The sequence below is a fragment of the Cibotium barometz genome, chromosome 4, assembly GCF_041138505.1.
Source record: "Cibotium barometz isolate CiBa-2024 chromosome 4, ASM4113850v1, whole genome shotgun sequence".
NCBI classification, from domain to species: Eukaryota; Viridiplantae; Streptophyta; class Polypodiopsida; order Cyatheales; family Cibotiaceae; genus Cibotium; species Cibotium barometz.
Window position 1 is genome coordinate 43,982,649 of NC_141049.1, and position 15,876 is coordinate 43,998,524.

Sequence of the window (15,876 nt, forward strand, 5' to 3'; positions counted from 1 at the left end):
GGGGCAGCATCCTGGCTGCTGGGCACCATGCGCATGGGTGTGGGACTGCCCCCCACACCTGGCCGACTGGCTGGGTAGGGTTTCTGACCCTGTCGGCTGCCTGTCCAGCAGCAGTACAACTGGCCGACAGCCCCTCCAGCCCATGCCATGGCTGGTGGGCACAATGTGGGCCCTCCTGGCCCCTTGGGGGTGGTTCTACACCTCCCCCATGCCCACACTACAAGTGCAAGTGCAAGACCTTCTCACTTGGGGTAGCCCTATGGACTGGCCCCATCTCTACATGCAAACCTACATGCCTACAGAGGCCTGGCATCCAGTTGCAAACCAGATACACAACACATCTGACATCATTCCAGAGGGAGACTCACAGCGCGGACTGGCACTGCTTCATGTGCAGGACAGTGCACACCTGACCTTGGACTCATGTGCAGGACAGTGCACACCTGACCTCGGACGACTGAGACGGATCCCTGGCTGACTCGTCCCGGACTGGGCTCACATGGGACCAGTTCGCCATCCCAGGTCCTGCACCTTCTGTACAGAAATGTCTACGTGGCATCCAAGTGCGGGATGCACGTGACATCCCCTTCTGCTTAACTTGACGGAAGCTGCAGAGCCTCCAAATAATCCATCAATAATGCCGGATAGTCTTCGAAAAATTCTTTGTCGAGCCATACCGCTTCATGAGTTTCTCGGTCCTGAAACTTCGTGAGAAACTGTCGTAGTCTTCGGCCTGAGCCATGCTTGAAACGGTGCAGAAGGATCTGTTCTGGAACCATTACTTCTGCTTCATCAATGATGTCTGGTTCCGCTTCGTCTTTGACCTCTGAAGGGGGTGGACCTGCATATGGCTTTAACCAACTGACATGAAATACATCGTGCATAGTCCAACTCGGAGGTAGTTTTAACTGCATAGACACCTCATTAATCTTTTTCCGGATGGGGAATGGTCCGAAGCTCCTGAAAGACAACTTTGGGCATTGCTTGCCCACCTGCTTCAATCTTTGCTTCATAATCCGAAGATACACCCAATCTCCTTCCGAAAACTTCATATCACTTCGGTCTTTATTGGCCTGTCAAGTGTAGGCCTCTTGCGCTTTAACCAATCTGTCTTTAACGGACTCTGGGATCTCCTGGTAAGACTCCGTTACTCTGTTCGCCTCCGGTACTGAAGACGAAGTCCTAGTTAACAACGACTGGAAAGGCCTTCCAAACGCTGCCTCATATGGAGTCCTGCCAATAGCTGAAGAAAAAGAGTCATTCAAAACAGCTTGAACTAAAGGCAAAAACGATTCCCACTTACCTTGCTGATCGTGGACATAACACTTCAGCACATCAAAGGCCAACTGGTTGTATATCTCTGTCTGGCCATCTGTCTGTGGGTGGAATGCACTGGAAAAATTCAACTTAGTACCAAAATTATCAAACAATGCCCTCCAAAAATGACTGGTAAACTTGGCATCTCGGTCTGACACTATGGTCCTAGGAATCCCACCAATCGGGTACCAATGCCGAATGAATAGCTGGGCAACATCCTCGGCAATCACATTGGCCCTGCAAGGAATAAGCATAACAAATTTGCTGAACCTGTCAACAATAGTTAAACACTGTGTATTACGCTTACTCAGATTGGGAGGCAGATTTGTGACAAAGTCCATTGAAATGTCTTAGAAAGAACCCTCAGGAATTGGCAAAGGCTGTAACAGCCCTATCTTCTTTCCACGAGGAGCTTTCACCTTTTGACAAATGTCACAGCGTTGTACATATGTAAACACATCACGCCTCATCTTTGGCCAATAGTATTGCCGTTCTAATTTCTCCAGAGTCGAATTCATGCCCCTATGCCCACCTGTAATGGCGTCATGGGCATCATGGAGAAGAGCTGCCCGGAATGATTTCATGACACATAGTCGACCTTTGTAGAAAAGCCAACCATCGCGTATCAGAAAATGGCATGGTCCTGTGGCATCCAATGCCTGTTCCCACTGTGTACCGAATTCCTCGGAATCCGCGTACATGTGCTTCATGTCTTCTAGTCCTATACCAACAAGGTCAAGTCTAGTGGTCTGAATCGCAGATACTTGTCCCTTCCTGCTCAAAGCATCGGCCACTGGATTGGCCTTTCCTAGAAGGTGCTCAATCATACCACCGAACTGCTGGAATATCTGACTCCAGCGGTGTTGTCGATCACTCCACTGTGCACTTGGCATCGTCTGAATCCAGCGCAATGCCTGATGGTCAGTGCGAACCTCGAAGTCACGGCCATACAGGAAATGTTTCCAATGTTTCAAGGCCTGTATAACTGCTAGGAGTTCACGATCGTAGACTGAGTAGTTCTTTTCGGCGGGCAGTAACTTACGAGACATGTAAGCTACTGGATGACCATTCTGTTGCAATACACCTCCAATTGCGATGATACTCGCATCGGTGATCACTTGAAATGGTTCGTCCCACGAGGCAAGGGCTAAACAAGGCGCTTCTGACAAAGCCACTTTGAGGTTCTGGAATGCCTCCAACGCTCGTGGAGTCATTCGAATCTTTTGCCTCCTTGTTTTCACTTTAGCAGATCGGTGAGGTCTGCCGAGAGATCAGAAAACTTGTCAATGTGGGTGGAATATGCCTGGCATATACCCACAAATGATCTAATGTCATAAGCGGTCTGCGGTACTTCCCAGTTAACAATCTCGGCCACTTTAGCCGGATCAAGTCGAATGCCTTCAGCACTAATTATATATCCCAAGTAATGTACCTGGAACAGATAAAATTCTGACTTCTTTTCATTGACATAGAGCTCGTTGCTTTCCAGCAACTTAAGGACTTTCTCCACATCAATGTCATGCTGCTCAACTGTAGCTGAAAATATGAGTATGTCGTCCAGAAATATGAACACACACACTCCAATCAACTCCCGGAAAATACGCATCATCATGCGATTAAATGTAGCTGGGGCGTTCGTCAATCCAAATGGCATAACCACAAATTCATAGTGGGCCCGTTCTGTACGGAAAGCTGTCTTGGGGATGTCCCCCTCAACAATCCGAACCTGGTGGTACCCACTCTTTAAATCCAGTTTGGAGAACACCTTAGCTCCATTCAGCCTCTCGAGGATATAGTCAATTCGAGGCATCGGGAATCTGCTCTTGATAGTCAGCTTGTTGAGTGCACGATAATCGACACACAACCGAGAAGACCCATCTTTCTTCTTGACAAATAAGATCGGTGCGGCAAATGGCGATACGCTGGGGCGGATGAAGCCAGCTTGCAACAATTCTTGGAGTTGGCGGTCCAACTCCGATTCCATTGCCTTAGAAAGGCGATACGAAAACTTGCTCGGGGGTTCCGAGCCTGGGAGGAGGTCAATCTTGTGATCCTCCGGTCTGGACAGGGGAAGCTGGGGAGGGAGACTGTCCCGAAAAAAAATCTTCTGGAACTTTTCATGGAGAACCGAGTACTTCTCGGAAGCACTGGCCACCGTCTGGGCTGTCTGGATGTAAATCATCGCACACTGTGCGCCTTTCCTGACTGCTCGCTTAGCCTGCAAGTGGCTTATGAGCGGAAAGTTTGGAATACCTGGCTCACACTTAATGGTCACCGGGGTGTTTGACACATTCCAATCGATCTGGAACGTGTGCTTGTCCCACTTGACATCAGGAAGAAACTTGTGAAACCACTGGATACCCAAAATTATGTCTGCTCCTACAAGAGGGGCAACCATAAAGTCACGCACAAACTCTATGCCCTGAATCACTAATTTAGCACCTAGAGCTTCATACTTGACGCTCGTTGTCATACCTGTGCTAAAACCCTCAACCTGTTTGTCCACCGGAGTCAGCTCGAAACGGGCACACCTAGCGGCCTCTTCCGTGACCACATCCTCCGTGCTGCCGTTGTCAAACAAGACAACGACTCTCTGGCCACCTATGTAGCCAAAGGACTTGAGCAATTCGTTGCGCTCATACTCCTGGTCATGGGCGCCCTTCTGCTTATCTTCGAGCTCCCGGCTAATAATTGCTCCAACTGAAACACCAGGGTTTGAAGAACTAGGGGTAGCCGCTGGGGTCTGTATGGGAGCTGTGCTCACCAACGGAAGCTGTGGAGGCGGCGGCGGCGGCCTTTGGAGGCTTCTTCGAACAATCCCGAGAAGTATGTCCTTTTGTGTGACAAAAGTAACATCTACCCTCCTTCCTGTACTGAGAAAGCTCCTCAGCACTCAACTTGCCACCTGTCTTGCCTGCCTCTGCTTTCTGGTCTGGAGTAAGCTTAGACGCATTGTTCGAGTTCTCTGGCTCCCGGGCTCTGTCCTGGGGAAGACCCCGTCTGGTTCTGGCTTTTGCCCCCCGAGGCGTTAGCCTTGGGAGAAGCCGGCTGGGAAGTCTTGGGCTTGCCACCATTGTGTTTCATTTCTGCACTCTGCGCAAGCGAGAGTGCGTCCTCAAAGGTGGCTGGCCTAAACATACGCACCTCCCATTGGATTTGCGTGTCCAGGCCATACAAAAACTGCCCCTTCTTGTCCGTATCAGATAAGCGTAATTGCAGACACAAGGTCGAAATTTTATTGACAAACTAAAGGACTGGTTGCGCGTTCTGACGCGCTCCCCTGAACTCATCTTCGAGTCGCTCAAGGTAGTGGGGCGGTAGAAACCGCTGCTTAATGTCACGGACGAACTCGTCCCACACATAAGCTGCCATACCTGCTCTGGTGTGGGCATGAGCCCACTGAGTCCACCAAGGAATGGCCTCACCTTCCAAGTACCAACTAGCTAAGATCACTTTGTCAATATCTGTTTTCCTAACTGCGGCAAAGTAAGCTTCAAATTGATGTAACCATGAATATAGAGTAGTGGGATCGAGTTTACCATTATACTTACTGAAATTCATTTTCTCGGGAAAATGATTCGAGGGCGCCGCCGGTGTCAATCTGGCGTCCAAAGCTCTGAGGTAACGCTCGTGTTCCACTCGTCGCATGGCGTCGTCTTCTCGTTGTCGAATCTCCAATGCACGCATCTGCATCTCAAGCAAGGAGCTTGGCTGCGGCTGTGACCCCGCGAGAGGGTCCCTGTGACGAGGATCTGGTATCTGGGATACGGAAGGAGAGGGAGGAGGAGATGGAAAACGCGACACTGGAGAGCGAGAACGCTCCTCCAGAGCCAAAATCCGCGCCTTCTGCTCATCCAACTTGGTTGTCTGGTCTGCGATTGCTCGCATCATCTGTTGGAACATGTCTGTGACACCCAAGCCGGGTGCCCTAGCTGGGCTGCCTGGTGCACTCTGGTCCCATGGTTCTGGTTCTCTCTCGTCGCCGAAGTTCGCCATAGCGGGAAAATGCAGTTCCTTTCCGGAACGCAATCTGACCATCCACTATCTGTGTGGGAGACTTCCAGAGGCTTCCGGAGGCTAAAAACCAACCGTCCTTCGAGGGACAGGAGTCACTCCGAAAGGGGTAGTCCACCGGCGTCTAAAAACCAACCACACGAGCGAAAAAATTTTCTGGTTTTCTTTGCTGAATCTTTGTCCTTGAAGTGAGCTCTGATACCACTGTAATATGTGGAAGCTTCGGAGAAGGATCGGTACTTCAAAACTCAGAAATCAGCACTCTTTTCGCGACAGAATTAACGCACAAGCTGAAAGACGATGTGCAGAAAATAGAGAGAGAAGGGGGAGATGGAGAGGACACAGTATTGGGTCCCAATTACCCTCTGTAGGGCCCCCACCACGAATGGTGTATTTGCTTTATTAGAATGATGTAAATATGGAAACAAATACAAAGTACTTGACCTTTTCTTGGCTGGAAAACCTGCCCTTGACCTTCAGTCCTTCACCCCTTTGCTTTAGCAAGTTCTTGGCTGTCCTGGCCCTTGTTTGCTTGGAGCACTTGGTGAATTATGAGATGGATTCATGGATTATGGGCTGGGGTATTTATACTTCACATAGCATCCAGTCGGCCTGCTTCATGAAGTCCCACGACTGTGTCTTTTCCAATAAAGTGTTTTCACACTATATTCCATGCTGTCCAGCCTGCGCATGCTTCTGGGGCAGCATCCTGGCTGCTGGGCACCATGCGCATGGGTGTGGGACTGCCCCCCACACCTGGCCGACTGGCTGGGTAGGGTTTCTGACCCTGTCGGCTGCCTGTCCAGCAGCAGTACAACTGGCCGACAGCCCCTCCAGCCCATGCCATGGCTGGTGGGCACAATGTGGGCCCTCCTGGCCCCTTGGGGGTGGTTCTACACCTCCCCCATGCCCACACTACAAGTGCAAGTGCAAGACCTTCTCACTTGGGGTAGCCCTATGGGCTGGCCCCATCTCTACATGCAAACCTACATGCCTACAGAGGCCTGGCATCCAGTTGCAAACCAGATACACAACACATCTGACATCATTCCAGAGGGAGACTCACAGCGCGGACTGGCACTGCTTCATGTGCAGGACAGTGCACACCTGACCTTGGACTCATGTGCAGGACAATGCACACCTGACCTCGGACAACTGAGATGGATCCCTGGCTGACTCGTCCCGGACTGGGCTCACATGGGACCAGTTCACCATCCCAGGTCCTGCACCTTCTGTACAGAAATGTCTACGTGGCATCCAAGTGCGGGATGCACGTGACAGCAAGACACAGGCTGGTTCTAGGAATGAACCACATCATGCGGATGTTTCTTGGTTGAGTAGCTTGTGAATGGAAGCTATGCCTATGCAGGATGAGATGAAAGCCATACATAAAAATGGCACTTGGGATTTCGTGGATTTTCCTCCTAGCGAGAAGGTAATTTGTACTAAGTAGGCGTACAAAGTGAAGAGGAACTATTGACAGGTACAAAGCAAGGCTTGTGGCCAAAGGATATGCGCAGCAAAAAGGCATAGACTATGATGAAACTTTTCCACCTACTTTCAAAATGACCTCCATTAAATGCATGATTGCATTGGTTGCCCATCATGGTTGGAAAGTACATCAGTTGGATATTAAGACGGCCTTCCTTAATATGGATTTGTAGAAAGACACGTATGTAGCTCAGCCCATTGGATTTGAGGCAAAAGGTCAGCAAAGAAAAGTATGTAGATTGAAAAAGGCATTGTATGGCCTTAAACAAGCTCTCCGAGCTTGGCATGAAAAGATACATGCTTATTTGACCAGCCAAGGCACCAAAACAGTCCGATTGAAAGTACTCTCTATGTCAAGGTGGACGAAGAGGATTTGATTGTGGTCATCCTCTATGTGGATGACATGATACTCACTCGGACAAATCAAGATAAAAACACATAAGTCCGGGTTCTACCGGAGTAGAAATAGGCTTGCAATCCTAAAATTTAAACCTTTTCAACAGCCCCTTTATGTACTTGGATTGTAGTAGCACAATGCGCTCATTTGTCTACGTAAACTGTATGTCCAAATAAAAGTGCAATAGACCGAGATCTGACATCTCAAATGAGATCTCCAAATCAACCTTGAATGGGGATGAGCCGTTGTTCTATTGTCTACTCCTTGTTGAGATATCAAGCTCAGCTAGTGCGGATATTGGTGACATGCTAGGATGACGGGTCTGCACTTACGCAACTAACATGGTTGGTGAGAGTCTAGACTATGGGTGATATGCCACCAGTGTTTAGGATGACAGGTCCGCACTTACAAACTTTGTGATAGCCACTTTGGTGTATTATATTACAGATATAGAGACGAGAAGAGAATAGGAGAAAATTCAACTGTATGCTGCAGGAGAGTCTTTTGATAGCACATATTACAACCAAGCTATGGGCTGCCTCATATATTTGTGGAATACATTATACAAGGCCAGACATACAGTATGGGGTGTCTCAATTGAGTAAGTTTATGCACAGCCCAGGGTCAAAGCATTAGCAAGCTGTAAAGCAAGTGTTTCGGTACTTACAGGGCACCCAGGATCTTGGATTGTTTTATCCCAAGGAGGCAATTGTCATTTACCTGCTTACAGTGATTGACATTGGACTAGTGATTATGACACCAGAGTGTCCACAAGTGGGAATTGCATTTTCCTTGGCAGCTTATATCATGGTTGAGCAATAAGCAACCAACTATGGCCACACCATCTTGTGACGCAGAGTACAGGACAGCTTTCACTACTATAGTTGTGTGTGTATGGTTGAGGAGATTCATGGTAGATCTTTGTGGGTGTCAACACACACTCACTCCCATTCTCACTGACACTCAGAGTGCAATGGCTGTGGCAAGGAATCCAATTTTCCATCCTCGCACCAAGCATATAGAGATTCATTATCACTAGTTACATGCAGGGGAGATCAGCTTGATCTATTGTCCTACACATGACCACATTGCAGATCTGTTTATGGAGGCATTGTCTCGAGAAAGGTTTGAAGCTTTCCACAAAGCTTTAGGCTTACTCCCATTTGAAGAGTGATTTGCTACCCACACTATCACTATAGAGGAGATTTATAGGATTATATACATGTATAAGTGACCGTGTGAACAAGGGCTTACCAAGGCCACTTTTTCCCTCTACACATTATAGTCTATAGAGGTTTTTTTCCCTTAGGCCATTTGGTGTGTCATACTTTTACATTTCAAGTTTGTACTTAGGATACTTGTGGTTGTATACATCTTATCACTTCATTCTAGTATAGCTCCCTATTCTGTGCTCTCGTTCTTTTTTGTGTATCTTTGCTGAACATTACGATTTGTCAAATCCCAACAGCACTTTCTCTGCAATGGTGTCTTCACAGACACTTGCTTCTGCAATGATGCCTTCTTGATAGCTTCTTTCTTCTTCTCCATGGTGAATAGCTGAGTGGTTTTTCCCGAAATTGACACATTTGCTCTCATTTAGGTAGTTAAGCTGGGTCACAACCAAAAACTCTAATACCAATGTAACAAGCAACTAGTTTGATCATGTAATGCACAGCAAGACCTTCTTAGCCTCTCCCTCCCTCCCTTCATCGCGAGCATCAGGCTGGCTCCCCGTCTATGCCTTGATCTCCAGTAGAAGTATAATTCTACATCTTTCTTTCACCTCACGTAGCGTCTAGGGAGGATTGGGCAACCCCCGCACTCCTACTTGCAGCCTTTCCGCTGTAAATTCAAGAGGATTCCATGGCTTTTACACCGACTACCAACTCTTTATCTGTTCCTCAACTTCCCAAGGAATCCATCTTAGATGGAACCAATTAACTTGATTGGGCACTACAAATGAAGACTCTCCTTCGGTGTCATCGGCTATGGGATATTGTTTCTGGTATTGATGCCTCTCCCGATGCTACTTCTCCTCGGGCTGAGATTGATGCTTGGGCTAACAACGATGCAAGGGCTCAAGCCTCATACCTTTATCTTTTTCAACATAAAACCCTCTATTGCTCGTTAATTTTATGACAATGATGAGGAAACTGCAAAAGAATTGTGGGATACCATCCGGAGGAGGTATCACCGTGAGAACCATGCTCAAAAGGTAGCCTTGTTGGAGAATCAACTCTCCAACATGAAGATTGCCAATGCGACTAACATCACGGATTCTGTTGCAAAGTTCATAACCATTCAGAAGCAATTGGTCTCTTTGGGGAGCAAAACTATTCATGAGGACTTTGTCAATCGGCTTTTCACCAAATTGCTCGAGACTTTCTCTGCTTTTTGTGATACTATATCACTTCTTCCTTCTTCTCCTGATCTACATGCAATTGTTGGCATGCTTCAAATAGGACCATGATAAAGAAGACCAGCCAGGGTACTTCCGAGACCCTTCTTCAAGCTAAGGGCAAAAGCAAATGGCAGTCCAAGGTTTCCACAAGAAACAAAGGTGGTCGACCACATACCTGCCAACAATCCCGCTCATAAGGAGCTTACTTGTCACTATTGTGATCTCAAAGGTCACATTCAGTCTTATTGTCGCAAGAAGAAGAGAGAAGGTGGTTTTGCTAAGAAACCCCCCAATCAAACCTCTTCATCCACCAACCAAACTCAAAAATCCTCTTCCACCAAGGAGACTGTCTTCATCAGTATTGAGCAGCTTCCCTATGACTCTCCTATTCCTTCACCTCACGTCTTACGGATTGGGTGGTTGATAGTGGGTATTCTGCTCACATGACTCCTTTCTTCATGACATTCATCTCAGCTCTTCGACAGTATCCATTGGTGATGCTTCCAACTTGGAGACCTCTTCGGTTGGAAAAAGTTCGACTTAACTCTTCTCTTGGCCAGCCTTCTACCATTCGGAATGTGCTTCATGTTCCCAAGCTCTCCAACAATCTCCTCTAAGTTTTTTTGAGTTTTTTAGATTACCGATTCCGGTCTTATTTCCTAATATATGAATGTTTGATGTTGGTCGGCCCATACAAATGCTATCGGCTAGTTATCTTGGACCAAAAAAAATGCTAGTTTTTCAACATTAAATGCTACGCCTTCAAGTGGATAAGAGGACTGACACATGCAGACTCGATGGCTATGGAGACTGACCTACGTAGCTCGTGCCTGACATGTCCCGGACCGGGACTCACAATGGGGTCATGGCATACAACAAATATTCCCAAAGGCAAGGAAAGAGGTGAGTGTGCGAACTCAATCAAATGAGATTTGCCAAAATATGGCTGTTCTAAAACGGATGGCTCTTCAAAAGTCAAACCTCAAATGTCTTCCCAAAGGCATCCTTGGTTATGGAGCAAGGTGAAGCTTGCCCTCCAATTTACTTGAATGTGTCTATGACTTCTAGTAGATTTGACAAAGCACACCTAGCTTATGAGCTTCATGCCCATGTGAGGCCTAAAGAAGAGTATGGTGGGCTTTGTCAAGGTTGGCTACTCACCACGATGTTTTGCCTAGGCAACTTCATCTTGAGGAAGTATGCGGCTGACATATCCTTGCTCCACCACACAAAAGTGATCCTTGTAGTACAACTAGTGATCTTAAGTGATGTACTCAAGCATAGAAATCCTGTGGACTGAGATAATATTGTTGCAGTGGCTCCGTAAAATTACTTTTTGGAATGAAGTTTTCGTGAAGGATGGCAAATTACCTTAAGTGCGAACAAAAATTGGAGATCGTTGAAGGTCATTATTGCATTTGTCAATCCAAATGGTATCACTTCGAACTCAAACAATCGAAAGATGTTGGAGAGATTATAATAGACTTGCTCTTGGGGATGTTAATATTTCACCTGATTGAAAGCAACACCACAAAATGCAGTAGGAGCATGGATGCATATATAAAATAAATGTATGTCTGCAGTGTGCTCTTTACTCCACACTAGGAACTAAGGTTCGGCGAGTCACCCTCTTTTGGTTTTTTTATTACAAATGGGAAAATTTGTTGCAAAGCTTTGTGGCATTTAGTGGAACTCTTCACCTTGTGTTTTAGATTTTAGACAAACAAAATAAAAGCAACTCTTGTATCGATCTTGATGCAACTCGTGGTCAATCTTGTGGCCCCAACTTATGAGTAACTACATGAGATGCTTTGGTGTGACTTCCCACTAACCCAACTTAGGGACCAAGAGCTCATTGCCTTCATTTTTGAGAGCATACTTTGGGACTAAATGTAGTTGTCTAGAGCAGCACCAGATTGACCAGAGCTTATGCAGCATTGGGGAGACTAGAGAGGATGTGTTCACAGGTTCAGTTTCAGGAACCTCGAACAAAGCTCTGGCTCTTTGACACTTTGGTCACTTCAGCCATGCTGTATGGAGTGGAGATATGGGGACCCTCAGTGGATCACCACAGCCGAGCTGGTAGCACTGATGTATGGAGATGTATGGAGAGACCCTTGGTTTCTATGATTTCCTGGATGATTAGGGCCAAGGCCTCCGTACCACATGATATTATCCATGCAGAGATGGCTGCCCCCCCATTGGTAGTAGAGGCACTCACTCGATCAATCTCCTTTATACATAGCACTTGGGCTCTCCCTAGAGACAGATATGCTCGCTTAGCCCTGGAGTCTTCACGACAGTTGGCATCACAGGGAGACGGATCATGTTGGTATGCCCAGATGACAGCTTGGTTCCAGCTGCATGGCTTTAGTATGGACAGGCTACCTCCATTTCAGTACTCTCTGGATGCACCCTCCCTCTCTCTCACACAGGCAAAGATTACCAGACTTATCAGGCAGGACTTGACTCAACTGGACACTAGGAGGACATGGATACAGCCGACACACGAGCTTGGTACAAAGATGGCTTTCTATAGAGATCATCTTCTCCAGCTCACGGAGGATGGGTTTGTGATTAGACCCGGCTACATGGATACTCATCTTTCTCATGGGATACGGTGTGCTATTGGTCAGATGCGCACATCCTCACACCAGCTAGAGATTGAGACGTCAATGTCCAGTATATTATGAGATACGAGGCCGTTTTCACTGCCTGTTCAGAGAGGGTTTCGGACCACTTTCCAGAGTCATGAGATACCAAGATCAGAGATGCCTGGGATTATACTTGCTGGAGCTGCATAGACACAAAGAGGGTCTCTTGAGAGGGAGGGGATCAGAGAGGGAGAGACACCTACAGAGGCAGATTACAAACTTCTTTCGACCAAAGATTGAGCAATCAGGCCAGCAGGCATTGCAGCTAGCCCCAGAGTATAGCCGCACCAGAGGTACACTGATTGATCAGGCTATAGAGCTGAGCGGTCCAGGCGCCCCAAGATGAGAGGCCCATCCCGACACTGACGGAGGCTACAACAAAGGATCAGGACCATACTAGCATGGCATGGGAGACATCCAGTCAGAGTACTCACCATGGAGGACATTGAGGATATCCGCCATCGACCGATGAGAGACATCTTTGGATAGTGATGTATATGATGCTTACCTTTGTTGCTGGAGTTTTCCTTCCCAGATGTTATCCATTAGGAGCTCCTAGTACCTTACTTTTCCTCATAGTTGTTGTTTCAGTTTCAGTTAGTTGTTTAGTTGTTTTAGCTTTTCTTACACAGACATTGAATCAGATCCACCAATTGTTGTAACCTTTTTGGTCTCATAGGTCATTTTGGCCTTTTGAGGACGTTAATATATCATTTCATCTCTCTCTCTCTCTCTCTCTCTCTCTCTCTCTCTCATGTGTGTAAAGATTAAAATGGATTGCTTCATGCTCACTAGAATAAAGATATAAAGAAGGTCTTGTTGTGCGTTACATGATCAAACCAGTTACATGTTACAATAGAAGAGAGAGAGAGAGAGAGAGAGCCTCTTGGCAAGCCAAGCAAAACTAGGTTCTCATCACAACACCCAAGCATAGATTGCTCGTTAGGTTTCAAAGACTCCATACTCTTTGGTGGACCCAATGCTTACTAAAAAGTACAAACAAAATATAGATAAAAGCAAATAGATAAGATTCCGTGGTAGGGAACTAATGAAGCAAACAATAACAAAACTATAAAATGAGGCAAGCACGTATGCATAGATTCGAAAACACACAGCCCTAACACTAAAAAGAATACAAAGTCCACATATTGTCTGAAATTCTTCTTTTCTAAAATCCTAAAACATTCCAAATCCTAGAATCAATCATAGATGGGAGCCAGCCCAGTCTTATACTAGCGTGTGCTCAATCTTCACAGGCTACTTCATCAACACTGATGACATAACGCACCATCCTACCTCTCTGTTCAACTGCGATGATGATAATACATGAGAAGAAAAAGAAAGCCCTAGATTGCTGCAGAAACACATACGGATGCGAGCCACGTTGGGGTTCTCGGGCTGGATCTCGTTGGCGACTTGCAGGATCGAGTCGATGTTGGAGGACTGGCCGAGGGAGGGCGGGACGAATCCGCCGATGGTGTTGTTGCTGTCGTAGCGGCCGAGCGAGGAGGTGCCATGGAGCTGATCGCGGCGATGCAGGGCGTTGAAAAGCCGCTCCCAGTTCGAAATGGCGCGGGAGCTGCGCAAGGCAGACATGGCCGACCCTCTCTCTCTCTCTCTCTCTCTACACAGGGCTAGAGTAAGGGTTAGGGTTAGGAATGGAGCCGCGAAGGCAAACTGATGGTCGGTTGTGGAGCTGAAGGAGGAGGATGGTCCATGCGAATGGAGAAGGGACGACGATAAGATGCGTTGCTGCGCACTTCTGCGCGGAATTGAACCAGCAAAAATCCCTCTTTACACACGTTCTTTAGTGTCCTGTTGTAGGTCTCACGCGGGAGCTTCTAGGTTTGACTGCTCAAAAGTTAAAGTCTTTTCACATAGGTTCGAAGAAAATGTCCTTTTTTCTAACCAATCAAACTAATGATTTATTTATTTTTAGGATTTAGCTCCAAATTAGATAAATGTCAAGATTATAACTAAAATGTACAATTTTTGACCCACCTAATGCCAAATTTCAACCAAGCAAATTGGTTTTTTCAAGTAGTGGTCTTGCTTTTCGAAGAGATTCTCGATTTTGAAAGCATCATCTCATCAATCTCCAGTGAAGCAAAATTCGCATTGGTTTTTGTGGGAATAAAGTGATAGGCTTCACTGGACTCTATGATGAATCAACAAAGACTCTTGCATTATGAAGGATTCTCTTTGTGAACCCTGCTCTGTTAAACATAGTACGCACAATCAACAATATAGACCATGCATGTCTCTAATCTTTAAAGGGAATAGTATAAGTTTTGCCAAATCATGCCACGCTTATGAGGTGATGGGAGAGGCCTCTAAATAGATTTACACGTCAAAACAATTACAAATATAACGACATAGTATAGCAAGCTTAGCAAAACCAACAACAATTACAAATATAATGACATGATATAGCAAGCTTAGCAAAACCAACAACAATTACAAATATAACGACATAGTATAGCAAGCTTAGCAAAACAAACAACAACAAACAAGTACATACTAGGCATCTTAATTGACCATCACAACAATTACGATGTTTATGCAATCCATCACTACCCATGCTTTGGTGCTCTAGGCTTTGGATTCTTATATGCATTCAACATAGTGTAAGTGACATCACTTTTAGAATGGTTGAGCAAGCATGATCTTAAGAATTAAATGGCATGCAAGATTAGTCCTTACACGTTAAGGTGTAATAAATTTGCCACAAAAATGCATGATTGCATGGCTTATAAAATGAGCAAACATCTAGTACACTAGGTGCTATGATATTTCTTTCCACATCACTACTTTGTGCAGCTTTAATCTTGAAAGTGGTGATAAAGGGTGTTAAATTTGTGTCTCTCATGAGTGCCACGTGGAGGATCATTTTACATCTCCTCTTCATAGAGTGTATATTCGTATGCAATGCTATTAATTCTAAATGCGTGCTATTTTTAAATCTCCCTCAAATCTTTACAAGGACTTATCTAGTCAATCTTCAAGTGACTATAAATGTTCTTTTAGAAGAGTCCCTTTTACCTTTTCCCCCTTTCTTTTACCTTGTCTTTCTAAATTTAATGTACACCACTTGTCAATGTTGACACACTCAAATATGAAATTAATAACTTTGTTGCAAAGTTTAGTCCTGCAACATTGATTTTCTAACTAATCATTAGGTTTATTTATGAAGCATTACATCCAAGATCCTGGGCTTTAGATTTGTTGATATGACTTGTGCTAACTTAAAATTCCAAGCAATATTATTTTCTAAACTATAAGAAAGTAATGATTTTACGTGTACTATTGTCACACACTCTCCCCTCTTGAAAGATGTTCGTATAGCACCACTAAGGCTTAAAAAAATAGGTTATGAAAATGGGTTCTCGTGTTACCAATTTCATATTGCAAGAATCCCTTTTTTGTTTGTTTACACTAACATTATTGTGCTTGTGTATAAAGATAATGAAACCCTCCAAATTTAATGCATTTCTATTTATTATCTTGATTAATGTCACTACTCAAAGCTCTAAAGAAGCCTTCATATATGTATTATCCGTGCATTCATCCTCCATATACAGAAGAAACGTACTAGATGGTAA

General features: G+C 45.6%; 1 protein-coding gene across 2 annotated transcripts in view; it reads right to left on the reverse strand.

The window, feature by feature from the left end:
• LOC147639293 (callose synthase 9-like) overlaps window positions 1–14,090 on the reverse strand; it is a 104,992-nt gene extending 90,902 nt beyond the window's left edge. For both annotated transcript variants that reach the window (XM_086789766.1, XM_086789755.1), the window contains exon 1: window positions 13,645–14,090. In XM_086789766.1, the coding sequence (XP_086645892.1) occupies window positions 13,645–13,870 (226 nt within the window). In that variant the 5' untranslated portion in view covers window positions 13,871–14,090. The remainder of the gene's footprint in view (window positions 1–13,644) is intronic.
• Window positions 14,091–15,876: the final 1,786 nt, after the last annotated feature.